Source organism: Dermacentor albipictus, chromosome 3, assembly GCF_038994185.2.
Source record: "Dermacentor albipictus isolate Rhodes 1998 colony chromosome 3, USDA_Dalb.pri_finalv2, whole genome shotgun sequence".
Taxonomy (NCBI): Eukaryota; Metazoa; Arthropoda; class Arachnida; order Ixodida; family Ixodidae; genus Dermacentor; species Dermacentor albipictus.
Window position 1 is genome coordinate 150,715,907 of NC_091823.1, and position 18,899 is coordinate 150,734,805.

An 18,899-nucleotide genomic window follows, 5' to 3' on the forward strand; every position below is an offset into this window, starting at 1 on the left:
AATTGAAACGCAAAACTTTTCTTGCTGCTGAAGTTTCCAACCTAATTCATGTTTAATATGAGTTATACAAGAATCAAAGTTAAAATTATCATGGACAAAGCGTGCAGCTTGGTTTTGTATGCGTTCATGTTTATAGATTAGCGTTTCGCCGTGAGGATCCCATACTGTACAAGAATATTCAAAGATTGGAAATAGATCGTTGACATACAAAGCTTGTTTGAGGTTTTTGGTGCAGATTTGGTGTGATGTTTAATGAAGTTGAATACACCATTGACTTTACCATTTATAAAGCCTGTATGGTCATTCATTGATAAATCAGAGGACATATAGACATCCTGGTATTTCAACTGTTTAACGAGGCCATGAGATGTACCAATCATGCTAGAACAGGAATAGAAGGGTCTGTATTTCCTAGTAAACCTAGTAAAAGAACCCTTAATTACATTGAAACGCACGTTTAAAGTAAAATTTTTTGTAATAATAAAATATTTCATTTTTAAAAAGAAGCTTTATTTGTTAAGAAGCCGGCTAATGGTTAGCGATTCTAAACCACACAACTTAAAATTAACTGAATCATCCCGTCTATATCTTGAGCATAAAAAACGTCCCGCCAGACGTTTTATTATAGACATATGTATGCCGCTTTAAATTATATACGAAATTTTAACACTTAGTTACTTGAAAGAATCTGCAATCAACAAGCTGTGATCCCCGGTGGCTCATAAATTGCTGCACAAGGACCAACATATCCCACGAGTTCATCTAGTTTGGACACCTGGGCATGCGTCTCTCCCTGGCTTTTAAATATTTTTATTGTTGTTTATTCTATCATGGCATGAAAACTAAAATAAAGATCCGCAGTACCACACAATTTTGCGAGAAACGCCTGAACCACTCAACGGCCTTTCAAAACTGCCGTGTAGCAGAGCGACAACACCTTTGAGTCGATAGAGTTGTCGCGTTTCGAAGGCCGTCGAGTGGAAAGCCTTCCAAATGTGCACGTGTGACACAGGTATTACCCATACTACTGAGCTACAATCTTAGAACTGTATATATTGCAAATACATATATTTTCTCAATGTAACAATATGTCCTCGAATTAAGGATCTGTATTGCAGATGGTGAAAATATGCAAATGCGCCAAAGTAAGCAGCTCATTTCGACAGGCAAATGGTCATTTCTGTTCGCGCGCACTTTCATAAAATTTATATACCTAATTGTAACCCCGCTAGGCAGAACTACGTTCGTGTATTAGATTACTACGTTTAACAAAATGGATCGTTGAATTCCCAGTGACGTGTCTCAGAATCAAGTCTGTATTCAAGAGAAATTAATTGAACTCAGTAGTTAGACACATATGACTCAGACATACCATTGCCGACAATAAGTTTGGACCACAGTGCGAAGAACTATAAGGTAAACATACACCAGACAAATAGGACAAAAAGAATATTCCCTTAAATAATAAGAATACAAGGAACACAAATTCCCTCATGTCCTCCGCGATATTTTTTTATTCAGGTCTTGAAGCACCTTAGCTTCCTTCTGAGATCGGAGCTAGCTGTCACCAAGAAGATACATCAGTCGCTGACAAAAAAACACATTATTTCATAAACAAACCTACCCATCCGAAAGTTTGCGCCACAATGGTTGAGTTTAACACAAATAAACAAAATTGTTTAGGCTCTCTGCCATCATCACTGACCACTGCCCAACTAACATTAGCCTTGGAGGGGCCCAGGCATCCCATACGCGCGCTTGCCAACAATGACCGCCTGAAGTAGTCTTGCACTTGAAGCTTCTCGGCTTTGATTAGAAAGCAATCGTCATGCTTACTCAGATATGCGAAGACCATCAGGTGGCCAGCATTGCGTCGCCATCAACGCAGGCGGCTCACGCAGCGACTGCAGTTGATCAACTCTTCTGATAGGTATTCGATGGCACGTCAGCAATGTCGACAATCTGCAACGCTCGTCCACATGTTTTTTTTTTTTTTTTTACTGCGAATTTCTGTCCACAAAGGTGAAAAACAGTCATTAAAACTTCCTGTTACCAAGTGGAACGTAGTGCACGTAATTGTGCATGTTCGGGATGTCTTAGGGCCAACCACAGGTACGACTAAAATAAAATCACGCAGAAAAATGCTTTAGAAAGAAGGTAAGAGTCTAGTGCCGGTGCTTTGTTCCCATGATGGCTTTGATATTGTCTCTGGAAACTTATTGAAGAGCGCTAGGAATTAGGAATGCTGGTATTGTTGGAGGTTGATCAACACCGCACCAGTTCTGCCACACAGGCACCTGATAATTCTATCATTTTAAGCCCTGTAAAGCGAGAAGAGGCAAAAACATTAGGAAGCAGACAATATTTATTCAGGGAAAAATATATTCTTTATTCTTCATGGACCAATACGCAATTCACTTAGTGCTAGAATCTTGGTATTAACATCCCCTTTGCCATTAAGTAGACTGCGTGTAGGACGCGTTTAGTAGAATACCTCCTGCAAAGAAAAAAAAAAGATAGATCAGTCATATCTATTCCAACATCATCATCATAAAGATTTTTATTTTCACCACTGGATACAAGGTGAAAAAGAGAGTCGCAAGAACAACGTTTAGACGCTGTTTATACGGAGTTTGGCCCTGTACGTAGGTACACCGTTATACACTGATGCCATACCTAATGGTGTGCATTTCATGAACAATATCTTCTTCTGTTTCGAAGTTGACCATTTTATTCGGCGCTATACGCTGACGTAAAAAAATACACCAAAACCAAATAGCCGCACGTGAATGTTAAGTAGTTATAAGCAGTGCAGCTACTGTTGGAAGTAGGTCTTTACTCAGAAAATACAACAATATCCAATTTCGCTGTTGTCTTTCTTCACCTTGATTAGCAAGAACGCCCATGTGCCACTTTGAAGTGCTTATCATATTGCGTCAGCACGGTCGAAACAGCAATATTTTTTGTACCTTCTTTGTCCTTTTTGGGCCTTTTCACGAATCCTGACCAGCAAGTTATTTACAATTTCGTTAAATGTTGAGGATTATTTACATCGTAGAGCCAGCGTGCGCCTGCATTTCGAAGACACGGACAAAGAAAATCTGACACTTCGACCGAGGAACACTACATTTGCACTAACAGGAGCAGTCTTCTTTTGCAGTAAGTACTGTCGGCGTCAATCATGTGTAGAGAGCGAGAACGGCGGCAGCCGGGCTGCTCCGGAGGCAGTTAGTGACGTCTAACGGTAGCTGCTGGGCTCGGGCGGCTGACGCATTTATTTTCGGGCCCAGCCACCACCGCTACACTTCGCTGGCTGGCTGCGGAGCGACCGGCGGCCGCCGTTCCCGCGCTCTACACAAGGGAGACGCCGACTTTGCTCTTTAGACACATTAGACACTCTAGTAGTATACCGGAGTTTTATATGACTCAAACCTCGACAGTACTGAAGAGACATAAGTATTTCAGCCTTAAGCTCAGGTAAACATTCAGCACGTGAGGTGATGCACAGAGAAGAAGAAATTTTTCATATAATTCACTGCTCAAGCATATTACATCTCAAATATTTAATGAAGATGACACCGAAACTTTTAACGGTACCAACAATTTCTATCGTTTGTGTAACTAAATTAACATGCATACGCAATAAAGTTTTACCTTAGCACTACACACAGCTGCTTACTGCTTACTGCGTCCACCTATATTTGTAGGTCATGTAGTGCCAAAGATATAATCTCTGTGATTTACGTTCAGACGCACCAGTAGCGACAGGCAGTGGCGTACAGAATGTTCGTTCGCGTAGGGGGGGGGGGGGGGGCGGGAGGCTCACTTTGCAGCTCGGCCTCCTCCTTATAGAAATAGTCGAAGAATCAAATACATTCAACATTAATAATAACGGCGTTGCCATTGCCAAAGATGCTGCAAACGAATTCAAGACAAGTATGTCTTTTTTCGTAAAAGAATATTCTCGTACGTCTCAAAATTGTGCCCGAAACAACTGATATCAATGCGTCATGATTTTTTTATATTTTTTAAGTGAAGCAAATGTCACACGAACTCTAGAACTATATCAGTTTAGAACCAGTAAAGCATAGCATGCCGCTGATATGAAAAATGTAAAGGCCATGAAATGTACAAGTTGAGGACACATGTTTTAATTAAAATTTGTCAGCCTCCCGGCCTTTCTCTCATTTGCATCTCTCTGTCTCTCTCTGTCACTCAATAACATTCTTTACATTTTTGTACATATGCAACGACCAGGAAAAATTCTCGATGGCGCTGTTTTTTGTTAGAATGTATTGCGCAGGAGCAGCTGTCAGCGGTCGTGTATTGCGAGTAATTCCTCCGAAATTATAGTCGCAACAGAGAGCACATAAAAAGCAGGAGTTCTGCAAAATATGTGAGGGCGAGTCAAATGAAAGTGAGCCAATGCGAATATATGACAAACGGGGTACTTTATTGAAAAGTAGTCTCGATGAGCATTTTAACATTTGTCCCACTGACTAACGAGTCGCGTAATTCCCGTCTCATAAAATTCCTTGGGTTGCTGGTTCAGAAATCTGTGACTGAATCTACGTCATTGTACGACATGACTTTGGTTTTCTTGAGCAGTTTTTTTCAAATACTCCCAAATGTGGAAGTTGCAAGACGACAGGTCTGGGCTGTATGGCGGATGTTGCGACATTTCCCACTTAAACTTTGCCAGTTTTGTATTAACCACATCATCGACGTGGGGCCGGGCAATGTCGTGGAGCAAGATGATCCCGCTGCTCCATTTTCCACGTTGTTGCTTCTTCATTGCGGCACGCGCCCGATCCGACGTTTCACAATATCGGAAACGATTGATAGTCTCTTCAGGTTTAGCAAATTCGATCAATAATGTCCCCTGACGATCGAAAAATAAGTCAATACCTTTCCAGCAGAAATGACGGCCTTTCGTTTCCTTTGGGGCGGTGTATTCAAATGTTTCCACTGTAAAACTTTCCGTAGTGTATCAGGCTAGTAGTAGCGGCACCTTGATTCATCCTCGGTCACAAGTGCAGACAAAAAGTCGTCACCCTTATCGTGATACCCGATTAGATGAGTCAAGGCGGCACCGAACTTCTCCGTCTTCTGGCGATGGTTCAAAATCTTGGGCATCCATTACGCACACAAGAGTCGATAACCGATATGTTCATGAATTATGGTGTGACCCGAATCGTGACTGATGTTCACACGCCCTGCCAATTCATCGATTCTTATCCTCCGTTCTTGTCTAATAAGCCTTTGCAATTGTATTGGGGGCTATTGAACGGTGGCTTTACCCGGCTATGGACCGTCTTTGCAACTTTCGCGTCCTTCTTTGAATCGTTTGCTCCAACGCTTCACAGTGGCCAATGAAGTGCAATGTTCAATGCACACGGCAGCCATACGGCGACTAATTTCTTTTTTGGGAAACATCTCCATTTGTCAAAAACCTCACCACACCTCGCTGTTCAACTTTTGTAGTGTCCATTATGCCACGCAACCATGTTGAACCCAGTATATGAGAGTATTAAAGAACATTTATCCGGACTCCTGCATGTCACTTTTGTAAATGAGATGCCTATGTGCTATGCGCATGCATCGCAAATAATGAACCAAACCATTATTGCGCGGGTGGGTTGGCTCACTGTCTTTTTTCTCGCCTTCGCACATTAGAAACGCGAAGATACAATAGGAAATACAAATGCGAAGATACAGCTTGATAAAGGGAAGAAAGTGTCACTGGAAACAAAGTTCACGGCACATATACACAAAACTTCGCAACAAGATATTTAAACATACGTATAAGCAATAAATTTAGGTATCTAAGAAAAAGTCATTATATAATATGCGTCAAACAAGGTAAATGCGCAACCACAGCTTCACACATCACAGCCCCCCCTCCCTCCACTCCCCCGATGTATGGCGCACGACGGAAGGTGGCGCGCTTCCTCCTCGCTTTTCTCCCATGCGCACACAAGACTGAGCCACCATCGTCGGCTGACCCATGCCTCCCTCACCTTACGCTTTCACTCGCACATACAGCAGTTCGTGATTGCCACCTCGCCACAGGGTCACCGAATTTCCGGGGAGCCTACCGACACGCTGATGATGAAATGGTCACTGCCTGGATTCTTTCCTAGATTGGTCCAGAATAACTCGTCGACATTATTTGTGAATGTGAGATCTGGAAAGGTGTCTGCACTGACGCTGTTACCTAATCTCGTCGGGTTTTGAGGGAGAATGATGAGTTGGAGATCATATGCTTCAGCCGCTCGCTCGAGCTCCCGGCCTTTGGGGATGTCTGTTCGGTTTGCGGCGCGCGGTCACGATGTTACCGCCCCTGGGCTTTATACGGAATATGAGGGCGTCAGCGACGGCAGGAATGCGCCTGGAGGGTCCATTTAACTGCTATCGCAATAATATAATAAGAGTATCGCGCAAGTGAAGCGTCCCGTGGCCAATTACTTTCCGCAAAATAAGTAAGAAAATCGAACTTTCAACATGCGACATATCTCCGCGCCGCAACAATGTCTTCTTCTTTTGTGGGGCGGGGGTGCCGAAATGAAATAATGCAAAGGAAAGCTTGTTGGCTACAATCGAATGCCTACTTTGGGCAACTAGTGTGGCTACCGAAGGAATAGCCAATAAAACGTGAGACGCTTGGTCCACAGAGTACCCGTGCGCATACTGCTCGGTATCCTACACCGGCGACACAAAATTTTCCGGAAAGGTTGCGCTCAAACGAACGCGTTGCAATCCGTCGGGTCCCCGGAGTGATGACGGCGAGCGACTTTGCATTGTTTCTTCTTCTCATCTGCTATCCAGAAAGTGTCCAAAGCTTTGCCAGGTGAAATTCCAGCCGGCCAGAGAAAAACGAACGCGCATCGAAGTGCGCGGCGTGGTGATCGAAGCAGCCCGAGAAAAACGCATGCGCTCTGGCTGGATCGTCAGCCCGTGGGTAGCAAGAACTAAATAACAAAAACAAAAAGAAACGAAAAGGAGGCTCAATGTGTCCTCGCGAAAATAAAACTCCAAGTAGACAAATAAATAAGAACTTAGTTACATTTGCTGGCTTTAGTCTCCTTCACATAGATGCTTTGGTGCAGGTGAAAAAGAAAATGTTGTTATTTTTTCTGTGACATGACGGCACAAATGTACCAACACAACGCTTCGTCTCATCACACCTCGCTGCGCACTTTGTTACCTTTTCTGATAGTGTGTTGATTTGGCTTGTCTCTTTGTATGGTCTGATGTACGGCTTCAAAAAAATCAATGCACCTTTGTCGTCATATGTTTATAACAGCATTAAACCCACAAATTTTCGTAATTGAAAGCACGACTTTGGAAATGGCAATGCACCTTTCTCATGAAAAGGTGATGAGAGCTTTATACCCATAAAGTTTCAGTATTGAAATCCAAGCACTCCGTAGATTCCGCGGCCTCCGCGAGATGTGGAGACGAGCCCGCTCGCCATCAAAACGCGCTTGAAACTTTGTGCTCGGTGGGTGGCCTTGCGTTGCGATATGTGACTCCCACTGCATTCGCGTTGCCGTGAAATCCAGCCCAATTTCGCAATGTCCGCGCTAAAATGTCTTTTAGAGCATGAAAACGACATTCTACACAACATCGAGCATGATTTCCGGCGCCAGGAGTTGTTTTGGTCGGCGGAGCATGACAGCACGAAAAAATTTCCGGGGTGTGGGGGGGGCTAAAGCCCCCTAAGTCCCCCCTCCCCTGGCTACGCTTCTGGCGACAGGTGTGGTGTCATCTGCATACGAGATTGTTACTCTCTAGGTAACAGACATCACGCATCCAAACTACCCTAACGCTGTGCCTTGTAGGACACCAGTACGCGCTTGTAATGTTGATATGTCATTGCAACCCTTAGAAACTTCATTCTCAGAGAGAGAAAAGATAGGTCTCTGGATAGGAACGGGCTCGTCAGAGATCCCGAGCCCGCCACGTGGGCTGGGCGCCGCGCACGAGCCGGGTTAGCAATTGTTGACTTACACCCGGGAGGGCTCGTGCCTAGCGGCGTTTAACTCGGGTCGCGCCCGGATTATAGGCCCAGGCATGCTACCTTTGACTCCACAATACGGAAGAATATAAAAAGTGCAACCCTGTGTAAACTTTAGTTAGGTGTTTAGGCTGTGTTGTATGGGAGAGTCGAGGCGGGCAGGCCACGACACAGCAGCTCTATGCTGTAGACATTAGTTTACATTAGCGTCATTTTTCGGCCATGGAGAAAACGGTTCCACATATAAACAGCGCCAACTTTTTAATGCGAACAGCATTCGTTACCAAATTGGGGTTCTTTTATCTATCGCTCTATCTGCCTATCTATCGGTCTATTCATCCATCTATCTATCTTACGCCAGCTGACCGAATGGTTGTCTGCTAAATTGAGCCACTGCGTATGTGCTCGAAGTTATGGTAGCTCCATCGTTGTCATACAGTAGCGATCATGCAGTTAAAGTAATTTTGTTCTCATAACACTGTCCTACCCATGTCATCATTTCAGAAACTTGGCGAAATATTCGTCCAGCCTTCATGGTCACCGCCTTAGCAGTGACATCAACATCATTCCACCATAAACATGCTATTGTAATTCAATCATGGTTATGTCGCGATTGTTGTGCCACTGTCATCGTTGCGTCGTTCATATACTGTCATCGTCATGCATTTGCTGACATACCGTGGTCCTCATCGTTCCTTCGTCGTCATTCCTGCTTCATCCTCTCACACTTGTCATACTGCCATCGTCCCACTGTATTCGTCTTACAGTCGTCACGCATTCATCCCTATGCCATCATCGTCGTACACTTGTCTTCCTGCCATGGTCGCTCGGCCATGCCATCGCGTTGTTGTCGCACTATCGTCCTCATTGAAAAAATTAGATGCAATTGTGGCCAGCCGTCGTTGTCAAACCCGTTTCGTCGCTACATCATCATAATTTCTCTTTCATTCTGTTATAATTGTGCTATCTTAAATTGTTTGTCATTATGCAGTTATCTTCATGGCTTTATAATTCTGTCGTGTTTATTTATCGTAATCACTTCAGCAATATTTCCTCATCGACACTGAATGTGCCGGCGGCATACGGTCCTCGTCCTAGCGTCGCGAGAACCATGTTGATCGATGATCATACGTAAAAAATTGGGCTAATCACGGACACAGTGTATATAGCATATTGGCCAAGCACTTCAAATCCCAGGAGGACCACTGCCGATTCTAATTCTAAATTAAGGTGTCCAAGTCAATACCGTGTGTCGCAACGTGATCGCTACATTGCGCGAGCGCTGACTTCATTATCTTCGATTGTCATCTCAAGATGAGTTCTGGGGTGATCCTTTTATTTTCACGACACTAAAAAGCGTGTTGAGCATTGTTCCAAGGTTAATAATATGTCGTATTCCTAGAGGTGTTCGCGTTCAAAAGTCACATGTACGACCCGACATTCGATGAAGGTAGCGCTGTAAGGTCGACAGTGGCCCCGCCTATCAAGAAGGCCAAGCGCATTGGGGAAAGTTGCTTGCAATCACAGAGTCGAATGAAAATGACGAAGGGTTAGACATCAATTCGTATAGTGATCACGCTAATGAGATTGAAAACTATTTGATTGTTGCGAGACACGGCGCAAAAACAAATTCTCTGGAAGCTCTTCAGGTACCTAAGGTATCCGTCGTAAAGCAACCACAAGACGAATAAATTAGAGGACTTTCGGTACAGCTGGGTATATCTCCCAAGAGAAGGCGTGCCTCGAGGCGCAGTCGTCTGCAATATTTTTTTGCTGCGCAAGAATATATAGATTTTGATTATAGCCATCACTGATGCGCAGCTTTGCGTTGCTTGTGCGCGATGATTTCAATGGCAAGACAGAAGCTAATTTGTGAACAAGCTTTTAGTGAATTTAAATCAAATGGTAACAAAAATATTTTGCAAAGTTCATTACCAAATGTTGTGTGTTAGCGCCTGGAGCCAATCCCTACAGTTTCCGTTATTTTTCGTGGTTACCTGTTCCAGCGAGCTCAATATTCTGCCTTAGTTCCTCGCAAAATTAGTCCAACTAACTAAATTCCGACCATCAACTGTATATTTTTCCTAACTAAATTCTTTCAGCCTACGATTAGGCAGTAAAATGTCTCAACATTAATGAGCGGGATGTGAAAAAGAAAACAGCACACAGAAAACCTTACTGTATCTGTGAATTTTTATTTCAAATGCAATTTTTACATTTTTGGTGGCTCAGCTCACGTGTTCGTAGCCTTCTATATGTTTTCTAGCACGACGTGAGTTTCCTGCGAATTTACGTGAACGAACAAGCAATCATATCTCAATCTGACGGAAAACTGCCTAACCTTGGTTCTAATGCGATGTACTAAAACACAAGTATGCATAGTATAGACTTCTATATGTGGCAAAATAACGATCCTAAGTCGTCGATTTAAACACTGACAAAGTCATAGTGTAGCCAAAAACGCAATAAAAATGGTATCCTCCATAGCAAGTCATAACTGCACTTGAGCTTTAGCCACGTGGATCATCAACTTTTATTTATTGACAGATGCGTCTAGTCTGCGTGCACTATGATGTTTCTGGAAGCCAACATGTCAATGTGTTTAACTTCGTGTTTGCGCCAAATATATTGGCTTGAGTTTTATCACTGTGCATCCCAATGGTTATATGAGATTCAAAAGTAAGATGGGATGGCTGGCGGTGGGTAAGGATGTGTTCACGTGAGCCTTCCCTATAGTGTATTGCTGCGCTACTCTCTGATAATACTAACAGTCTTTCCATGTTCGTCTGACAGTTAATCGAAATGAAATCTTTATATCTCTCACAATTTAAGCAGCCAGCAAGATCAGACGCAGGGAAAAATGCTGCTTTCATGCACCTTGAAGACCACGCACGGCTCGTTGATCACATGCCAGTCTCTCCACAATGACCGGAAACTCGAGCTAGCTTCGAATAGGCTCAAGGTATAATCCGTCGAAAAGAACTGGACTGGCTACCATTCAGGTTTAAAATACGCACGCCCGGCTCGGGCGGGCCCATGCATTGTACTTTGGGGCTCCAGCTCGGGACGGGGCCTGATAAACCGGCCCGTGCAGTGACTAAGATTACCAAGCATGCGTGGAATCCTACAGACACCTTATTTTTCTGGTATATAAAGCAGTATTTCTTGGTTTATAAGGTGAATACTAGGGGCATACAAAGATTCGCAGTTTCAAAAACGAGTCAAATAGACTTTTCTTATTGGTTTGTATTAATTATGAAATTTCGCAATTCAATATTATCAAATGTTTGTTTTTCTTGAATATGTAAGGAATACCATTTAATAGCATCTAAAAGTAGAACAAATCGTAGTAATGAAAACTCTTCTGAATGGCTCTGTTCGAGGAGCAGCGGTAGCTACGCAAGGGCCGCAGTTCCTGTGTGAAGATATAGAGCAGATAACTTCTTCATCAAACTCAATATATACAGGGTGCTTTTATTGCCATAACGATTATATGGACGCTCCGTGCGCATTTCCGGAATCGCAGAAGCCGTCGCGCCGAGGATTCGTATAAAATCCAAAGGCGATAAAATCGTCGCACCGCACCGGGGGCTCTTTGAGCGAGTGAAAGCCTTCAAAAGTGTGGCGGCGATCGCGGTTCAATCTTGAGCGCACAACCGACGGAAGCGGAAAGGACGCGCGCCGTCTTCCTTCGAGCGCAACGTTCCGGGGTGAGGTATAGGAAAGGGTGCGCGTTCTACTTCGGGCGGTCGGGGCTGCGGGGCCATATTTTTACAATCGCTCGTACGTACAACGGGGCGTGACGTTTCTCCGGGCGCTAAACGTTTCTGCGCAGGCACGAGTAAGAGTGGGTTGGAGAGAGAGAAATGTGGGGGCCTTTGTTCCATGAATATCTGACTCTGAGTAGGCACTACGGTGGAGAAGTGTCTTTGCGCGTGTTGTGTGCATTTGTCCCTAGGCGTGCTGACATTGCGGAGTAGGGTCGATTTTCTTTATGCTCGGACGATGTCTGCCGGCACAGTGAAACAGGTGAATCTGTCATGACTAAAGTCCCATTTGGTTTTCGCTGTCTCTAAAGGTACGTTGGACAGACTTTCTTGCGCCTGCGAAGCTTGTGCTGGACCAGTCGTGCCGGATTATAACTTCGTTCCGCCTTATGGCACTCTACCTTCAAACAAATTAAGTAAAAAAGCATCACTGATTTTCCCGGGGGAGCAAGAAGTGCAGTAGTAGAGGCCTGGCCTGCTCTCCTCGATTTTAAGCAGCATTTTTGTGTGGTCACCTTCGAGTGAAATAAACGCACAGCGCCTTATCAACCATGGTTGAACGCGACTGCCTGGTCTCACGCCGTGAGGATTATTGCAATTGCGCCTCGTCCACGTTAGGTTATATTTGCTTAGGTTTAGGTTACGTTTATGTTACGTTAGGTTACATTAGGTTAGCGAAAAAGGCGTTAGGGCGGCGCGGCGTATTCCCACAGCGGTTACACCATGCGGATAATTGTCTTTGCGTCTAGGCCACGTTAGGCTAGGTTAAGGTTAAGTTAGGTTACGTAAAACACGTTAGGGGGGTACGCCGTATCCTTGTAGCGGTTGCAGGGGCGTCGAGATCACCAGCGCTCTTTCAGCCGCTCGCTTTCAACCATGGTTGCTAAGGCGCTCTGCCTCCTAGATTTTTATTATATGTGGCCCGCCGTCTTGTACCGACCCTACTGCTCTCATTGAAGCATCTGCGATCTTATCACGTTTTTGACCATGGCGGCAGCCAGTGTCGGAGCGTAAACAAACTGGACTTCACTCCGCAAGGCCGGCACGTCTAGGGACAGATGCATAGAATAGGCGCAAATAAAATCCACCGTAGTGCATGGCAGAGTCATATACTCAAGGAGAAAAAGCCCCCACATTTTCTTTCTCATACTCGCTCTTGCTCGCGCATGCGGGCAAACGTCCGACGCCTCAGCAAGCGCCACTCCCCACTGTGCTTTCTAGCATTTGTAATTTCTTAAACATTCTTTATAACTTTTTTAGTGCTCACCCTATTCTCCGTTCCTTTCATTACCCCTTCCACCTTCCTTTCTCGTTCGCTCTCAGCTGCGCTACAAGCCTAAAGCAGTCATGACATACACCAAGTCGCCCAAACTGCCACGCTTTTTAAGCATCTGCAATGTCACGGCCGCGCACGCCCTCCCAGACCACTGTAGTAGAGTGTACTAGATTCGAGAGTGGGTCCAACGAGGGATCCGCGCTGAGGCAATTTTTACTGAAAAGCCAGATAGCGCCACCGTCGCCTTCTTTATTTTAGGAGAATTCGGAATGCGACACAGGTCATTTACGTAAATTATAAATAACAGTGGACCGAGTATAAATCCTTGTGGGATATCTTTTTTGACCTTAGCATGTGAGGATGTCTCCTGATTAATAACTACATGTTGGTAACAGTCTGTCATGTAATTTTGTAGTAACCTCTTGGCAATACCACGGACGCCGTAATTATTAAGTTTTTGCAAAAGAACGCTATGACACACGGTATCGAAGGATTTACGGAAATCTACAAACAGTCCCAGCGTGTAAAGCTTTCCCTCTAAATCATTTAGTATCTCAGTTTTAATATCGAGTAAAGCAAGCTCGGTGGATTTGCCTTTTTAAAAGCCGAACTGGGCCTCACTTTTGATATGAACTTATTCAAATATTTGTAATCTCATATTAATAGCCCTTTCAAACACTTTCGACAGTATCGGAAGTACTCATATTGGTCAATAATTTACAATTTCTTTGTCGTTACCACTTTTGGAGACCGGACACGCACGAGTTATTTTCAGTTGATCAGGAAAAACCCCAGTAGAGAAAGTTTAGTTATTAATGTATGAGAGCGCGGGCGATATCACATCAGCAACGTATTTTATTGGCATAGGTTTGATGCCATCATGTCCTGCCGCACAGTTGTTTTTCATCTTGGTTATTATTTCTTAAGCCTCGGGGCATGAAATAGAATGCAAAACTATGGAGTTAGGTAAACCACGGTCATTTATCAAGAATTTTGGATCATCGTCATCACATATATCATCGTAACCACAACTAGCAACGAAGTAATCGTTTATTTCAGTTGCAACCTCTCTGTAGCCAAGGGCGCTAGAGTTAGCTAGAATGCTAGGGACGTCATCACCAGCCTGGTTACGCCCACTGCAGGGCAAAGGCCTCTCCCATACTTCTCCAACAACCCCGGTCATGTACTAATTGTGGCCATGCCGTCCCTGCAAATTTCTTAATCTCATCCGCCCACCTAACTTTCTGCCGTCCCCTGCAACGCTTCCCTTCCCTTGGAATCCAGTCCGTAACCCTTAATGACCATCGGTTATCTTCCCTCCTCATTACATGTCCTGCACATGCCCATTTCTTTTTCTTGATTTCAACTAAGATGTCATTAACTCGCGTTTGTTCCCTAACCAATCTGCTCTTTTCTTATTCCTTAACGTTACACCTATCATTCTTCTTTCCATAGCTCGTTGCGTCGTCCTCAATTTGAGTAGAACTCTTGAGTAGAGGACAGCTCGGTGCCGCCGTAACCATCGTCGGTAGGCGTGTTTTCACCGGCCGCCGAGGCACCGGATTGGCCTGAACATCAGAAGAAGAAGGGGCTTCAAGAAGAAGGTGACGGCAGCGCCACCGCAAATTTCAACGCTTTTTGCTTCACTCTCGCCGCTTGCCTCGGCCTCCGTTGGACCCACCCCCATTCTGGTACAATCTAACTGTACCTCGAAAGCCATTTGCGACGAAGACAAGAGTCCGACTGCGCGCTGTGTTCTTGCGGCTTAGTTGGCATTGATGCGAGACGCAAGGTCGATTCGGCAGCTGCTGCTGCGGCGTTTTCTCTTTACTGCGTTTTGGCAGATAGTTTCCGAGGTCATCGAGTGAGATGTGTTCATGGTGGCTTGTGTGGGCGTGACACCATGCATGCTTATTTAAAGGAGTTAGGTTAGGGCGTGTTTGTATTCCATAACATGGACGTTTTTAGCGCACGAAAAGGGACGAGAGACAAAGGCAAGACGCGCACACAGCGCTATGTCCGCGTCTTGCCTTTGCCTCTCGTCCCTTTTCGTGCGCTAAAAACGTCAAAGTTGTTTATTTAAGGCCAGTAAAACTTCGTATAACAAGCTTGTCCACTAATTCGCTCTGGCAATCGATCCTTTGGCTTTTAAGCGAAACTGTAACTTCATCTAGACAATACAGGTTTTTTAACAAAAACGTTACAAGCGCAGTAAAGATGGCCTTTCCAAGACGATATGTCAAGCAGGGTATAGATAATTTGGCGCTCATAACGTGAGCTTGAGACATTTAATTAAAAAATTAACAATTAACGTTTTAATAGTGCCTTAGGGGCAGTTGTTTTAGTGGCGTCTTCGAAGGAAGTCGCATTTTCATGCACCCTCATTTTTTTTTTAAATCTGAAAAATCGCACTGAATTCGAGATATTCCTAATCTAGTTTCTACAGTACATCGAGGCAATACCGGCACCGAGCGCAGGGGGAGCGTATAAAAGGAGGCCTCGCTTTCATATCAGTCCGAAACGCCCCGTGACGACAAGGGTCAGGAAGTTCAAAACCTAGCGTTTCGTCCAGTCGTGACAGCCATAGAGTTTCCTACAAAAATTACTAGAGGCAACTCTGGTGCTGCAGTCGTTGTCCTACCATGGAAATAATGGGAAGTGGATGGATTTGTCTGATCTTCGTGCTTATGGATTCAGGCGTTCTTGTGGGTTTGTATATTACGCTATATAAATCTTATTGTCGTATATTTCAGCGCAATCAATATTCTCCGAAGTGCAGAAGACGCCGGGAACGCGTACAATTGCTGTTAATTGGAACGATTGAGCTTGTCTATGTGTCCAAATCGAAACGCCCCAAGCATCTCAAAGCAGTGGCATGCCCGCGATAAATTCATAAGTGTGTTTCATTCGCTTGTCGATACATGCATCCGTGGATTAATGGTTTCAATATCAGAGTTCTATACTAGAGTCCCTGTATTCGAATCCTGCCGTCGGGCAATTTTAATGATGTTTATTTAATTATTCACTACGCAATAAACTGTTCAAAATGACGAGTTTACAAAGTCACAAAGCCGCTTGAAGCGAAAAAGTACGAAGTTTAGGCAAATCCATGTACTTCCCACAATTCCCATGCTGGGACAACCGCTCCCATTGTAGCTCACGTAGACACTAGCGCCAGAGTTCCCTCTAGTAATTTTGTAGGAAACTCTATGGTGACAGCGTCTGATACGGCTCGCTTCGCCTTGCAAGCATTTGTGGTTTTGTGCCGAGGCAACGTTTTCTTGCGGCACGCAATCAATCAAAATTGACTCCACACTTACATACGGGGCGTTCCCGTCTGACGCGCAACAGGCCGTGCTCAATCTGGACGTCGCCTCCACGTAGCTACGCAATTTTATGATGAATATCGCAAATGAGGTGCAATTTTCAAGATTTTTGTAAGGAAAGCATGCATGAAAATTCCACTGCATCCCAATTTTACACTTAGACAAGTGCCGCCAAGGCAATCATAAAACCTTTACTATTGAAAGATTGTTCATTAGTCTTCCGAAGCTCATTTAATAGCTGCAAAGTGTGTCCGCCTCGCCAACGAACACATCTGAAAAATTGCGCTTTCTCTGCGCTTATTACATCTTATTAAAGATGTGCGTTTGTAAAAGACCCTTCATTTTTTTTACAGTCGTTATATTTATAAAATTTTCTACATTTCAATTTTAACCACAAATAATCACCCCGGTGCTTTTTTGACTTCATTGTTTGTTGGCTTGATGTGGTAATGATGAACAAAATAGAGCCCCTAGGTACCCCTTCTTCTCTCGTTTATCAATGAATCAATCAATCAGTCAATCAATCAATCAATGGAAGGAACTGTTATGTATCTCCGAGAAATATGGGGGCGGCGGGAAAAAAAAAAAACCTGCTAACTGCACCTTGACAAGGCTCCGGCCTCGTCAAGCCGCCGCAACACAAGGTATATATATATATATATATATATATATATATATATATATATATATATATATATATAAATTTACGCTGCCACACGTAGTCTTCGGGCAACCTCCAACGTAACCATATAGGAGCCCGTGATTATGCTGTTGTGTTGGGTTTAATGGCGCATAAGCAACTGAGGCGATCATTCGCCAAAGATACGGTAAAATGTCTCTAAAAAGTTGGGTCAATACAGCGACAGTCCTTGTCTAGGCAAGGACTCCAAGGATCGCAACAAATTAAAGACCTGAGTCTTGTTCTCAAATCTCAGAAGGTGCATAAGGTGTATCACAATATTGTTATGGGGATGTCCGGAGTATTGACAGACTGTATTTAGGATATATATACAAGCAAAGTCAATGTGTTTAAGATGGACGACCAGCAACAACAGGTAGCAGCCAGCGGCTCGCGATCTTCTTCCTTTCTTTTCTTTTATCCTTCCGTAACAGGACCCCCGGGTGCTGAAGTGCCGTCTAAGCGCATGTTAGGCGAACAACTGCGAGGGAAGTACGGCTTCAGCCGCGAAACGTGTACGATGTCAGCTGGCGTCGAACTTGAGGATGGATCAAACTGTAGCAGCGAGATCTCGTAATTGACGTGGTTAACTTGGCGTAGGACGTCATGAGGTACACACGGGCCAGGTACAAAATAGGTGTTCGATGTTTTTCTCGCACCTACAGGAGTCGCATATCGGGCTCTCCGCCATTCCCAAACGATAGGAGTATGTGTTCGTGAACGCCACTCCCAGCAACAAGGGCACAGGCCTCGCTAGGATCTACCGCCTCGCTCTGCAGGCAACTTTACAGCGACTGGACTTAATACCGTTTTCCGAGTCAAATATACTCGGACGATGCCACACCTTTCACTGGCACGTAAACCAATTCGTGCACTAGTACAATATTTGAAGTACACCAGCTTAAGGCACCGTTTATAGCGTCCTTCCCACACGCACTCAGCGGTTACTCTTTACCTTTTTCCTCCTTATGTTCCCCTTTCACCCACCCCCAGTGTAGGGTGGCAAACCGAGTGCTCCTCTCGTTGACCTCCCTGCCTTTCCTGTCCTTGCTTTCTCTCTCCCTCTTTCTGACGACCAGGCATATCGCTTTTACCAGGCATGTCGCCTGACAGCTGCCGTGCCCTGACGTCAGCCACTGGACTACGTACATGACCTCCCTTCAACACTTGCGGACATTCTCGCCTTATTTCGCACCATCGCGTTCCAGCTGAACTGCTTGAACAGATAATCTGTTTGTGCCGAAATTCGACCACCCTATCAGTGCTATGGTGTGTTATTTACAGGCCACCTTTAATATTTAGGCTAATGCTGTCCTGACATTCCCAGCGGTTTCACCTTTCTCTAAATTGTGTCGGTTTCTGTTGATGTTTTGGAGGATGTTTAATAGATGCTTAAACCATAGCACGGCCCCCTGATCACACTACTGAAAGAGTAATTTTATTTCCCTGAGGTCTTGTGGAAGCTCCCACCTTCTTGCCGTTCATCAGCCTCCTGATTTCTCTGTCACTTGTGTCCCATTTTGACGACTACAATCCCAGGGAAGTTGGCGGTGATATAATGGCCATGGGATGGAAGCCGTTTAAGTCAAGAGTACCGTGGACACGACAGCCACTTTTGCTCACTGCGAATGATATTAACCCAATAATGAGCGCCATTCTTAAGCATATAAATTCATAGTCTTAAAATAATGCGGATCCCATGCACTGTGCGAATCGATGTAAGCCAAGTTTTCTGTGTTGATTGTTGGACTGACGATAATTAGCGGTACTGATGGCTGCGAATGCAGATTTCTTCAACGTGTAGTGCAATACGAGGGCAGTGAGTTGATGG

General features: G+C 44.5%; 1 protein-coding gene across 1 annotated transcript in view; it reads right to left on the minus strand.

The window, feature by feature from the left end:
• Positions 1–2,360: 2,360 nt before the first annotated feature.
• LOC139057767 (uncharacterized) overlaps positions 2,361–18,899 on the minus strand; it is a 72,011-nt gene continuing 55,472 nt past the window's right edge. Inside the window, exon 7 of the mRNA XM_070536521.1 lies at positions 2,361–2,497. Coding sequence (XP_070392622.1) covers positions 2,483–2,497 — 15 coding nt within the window. The 3' untranslated portion in view covers positions 2,361–2,482. The remainder of the gene's footprint in view (positions 2,498–18,899) is intronic.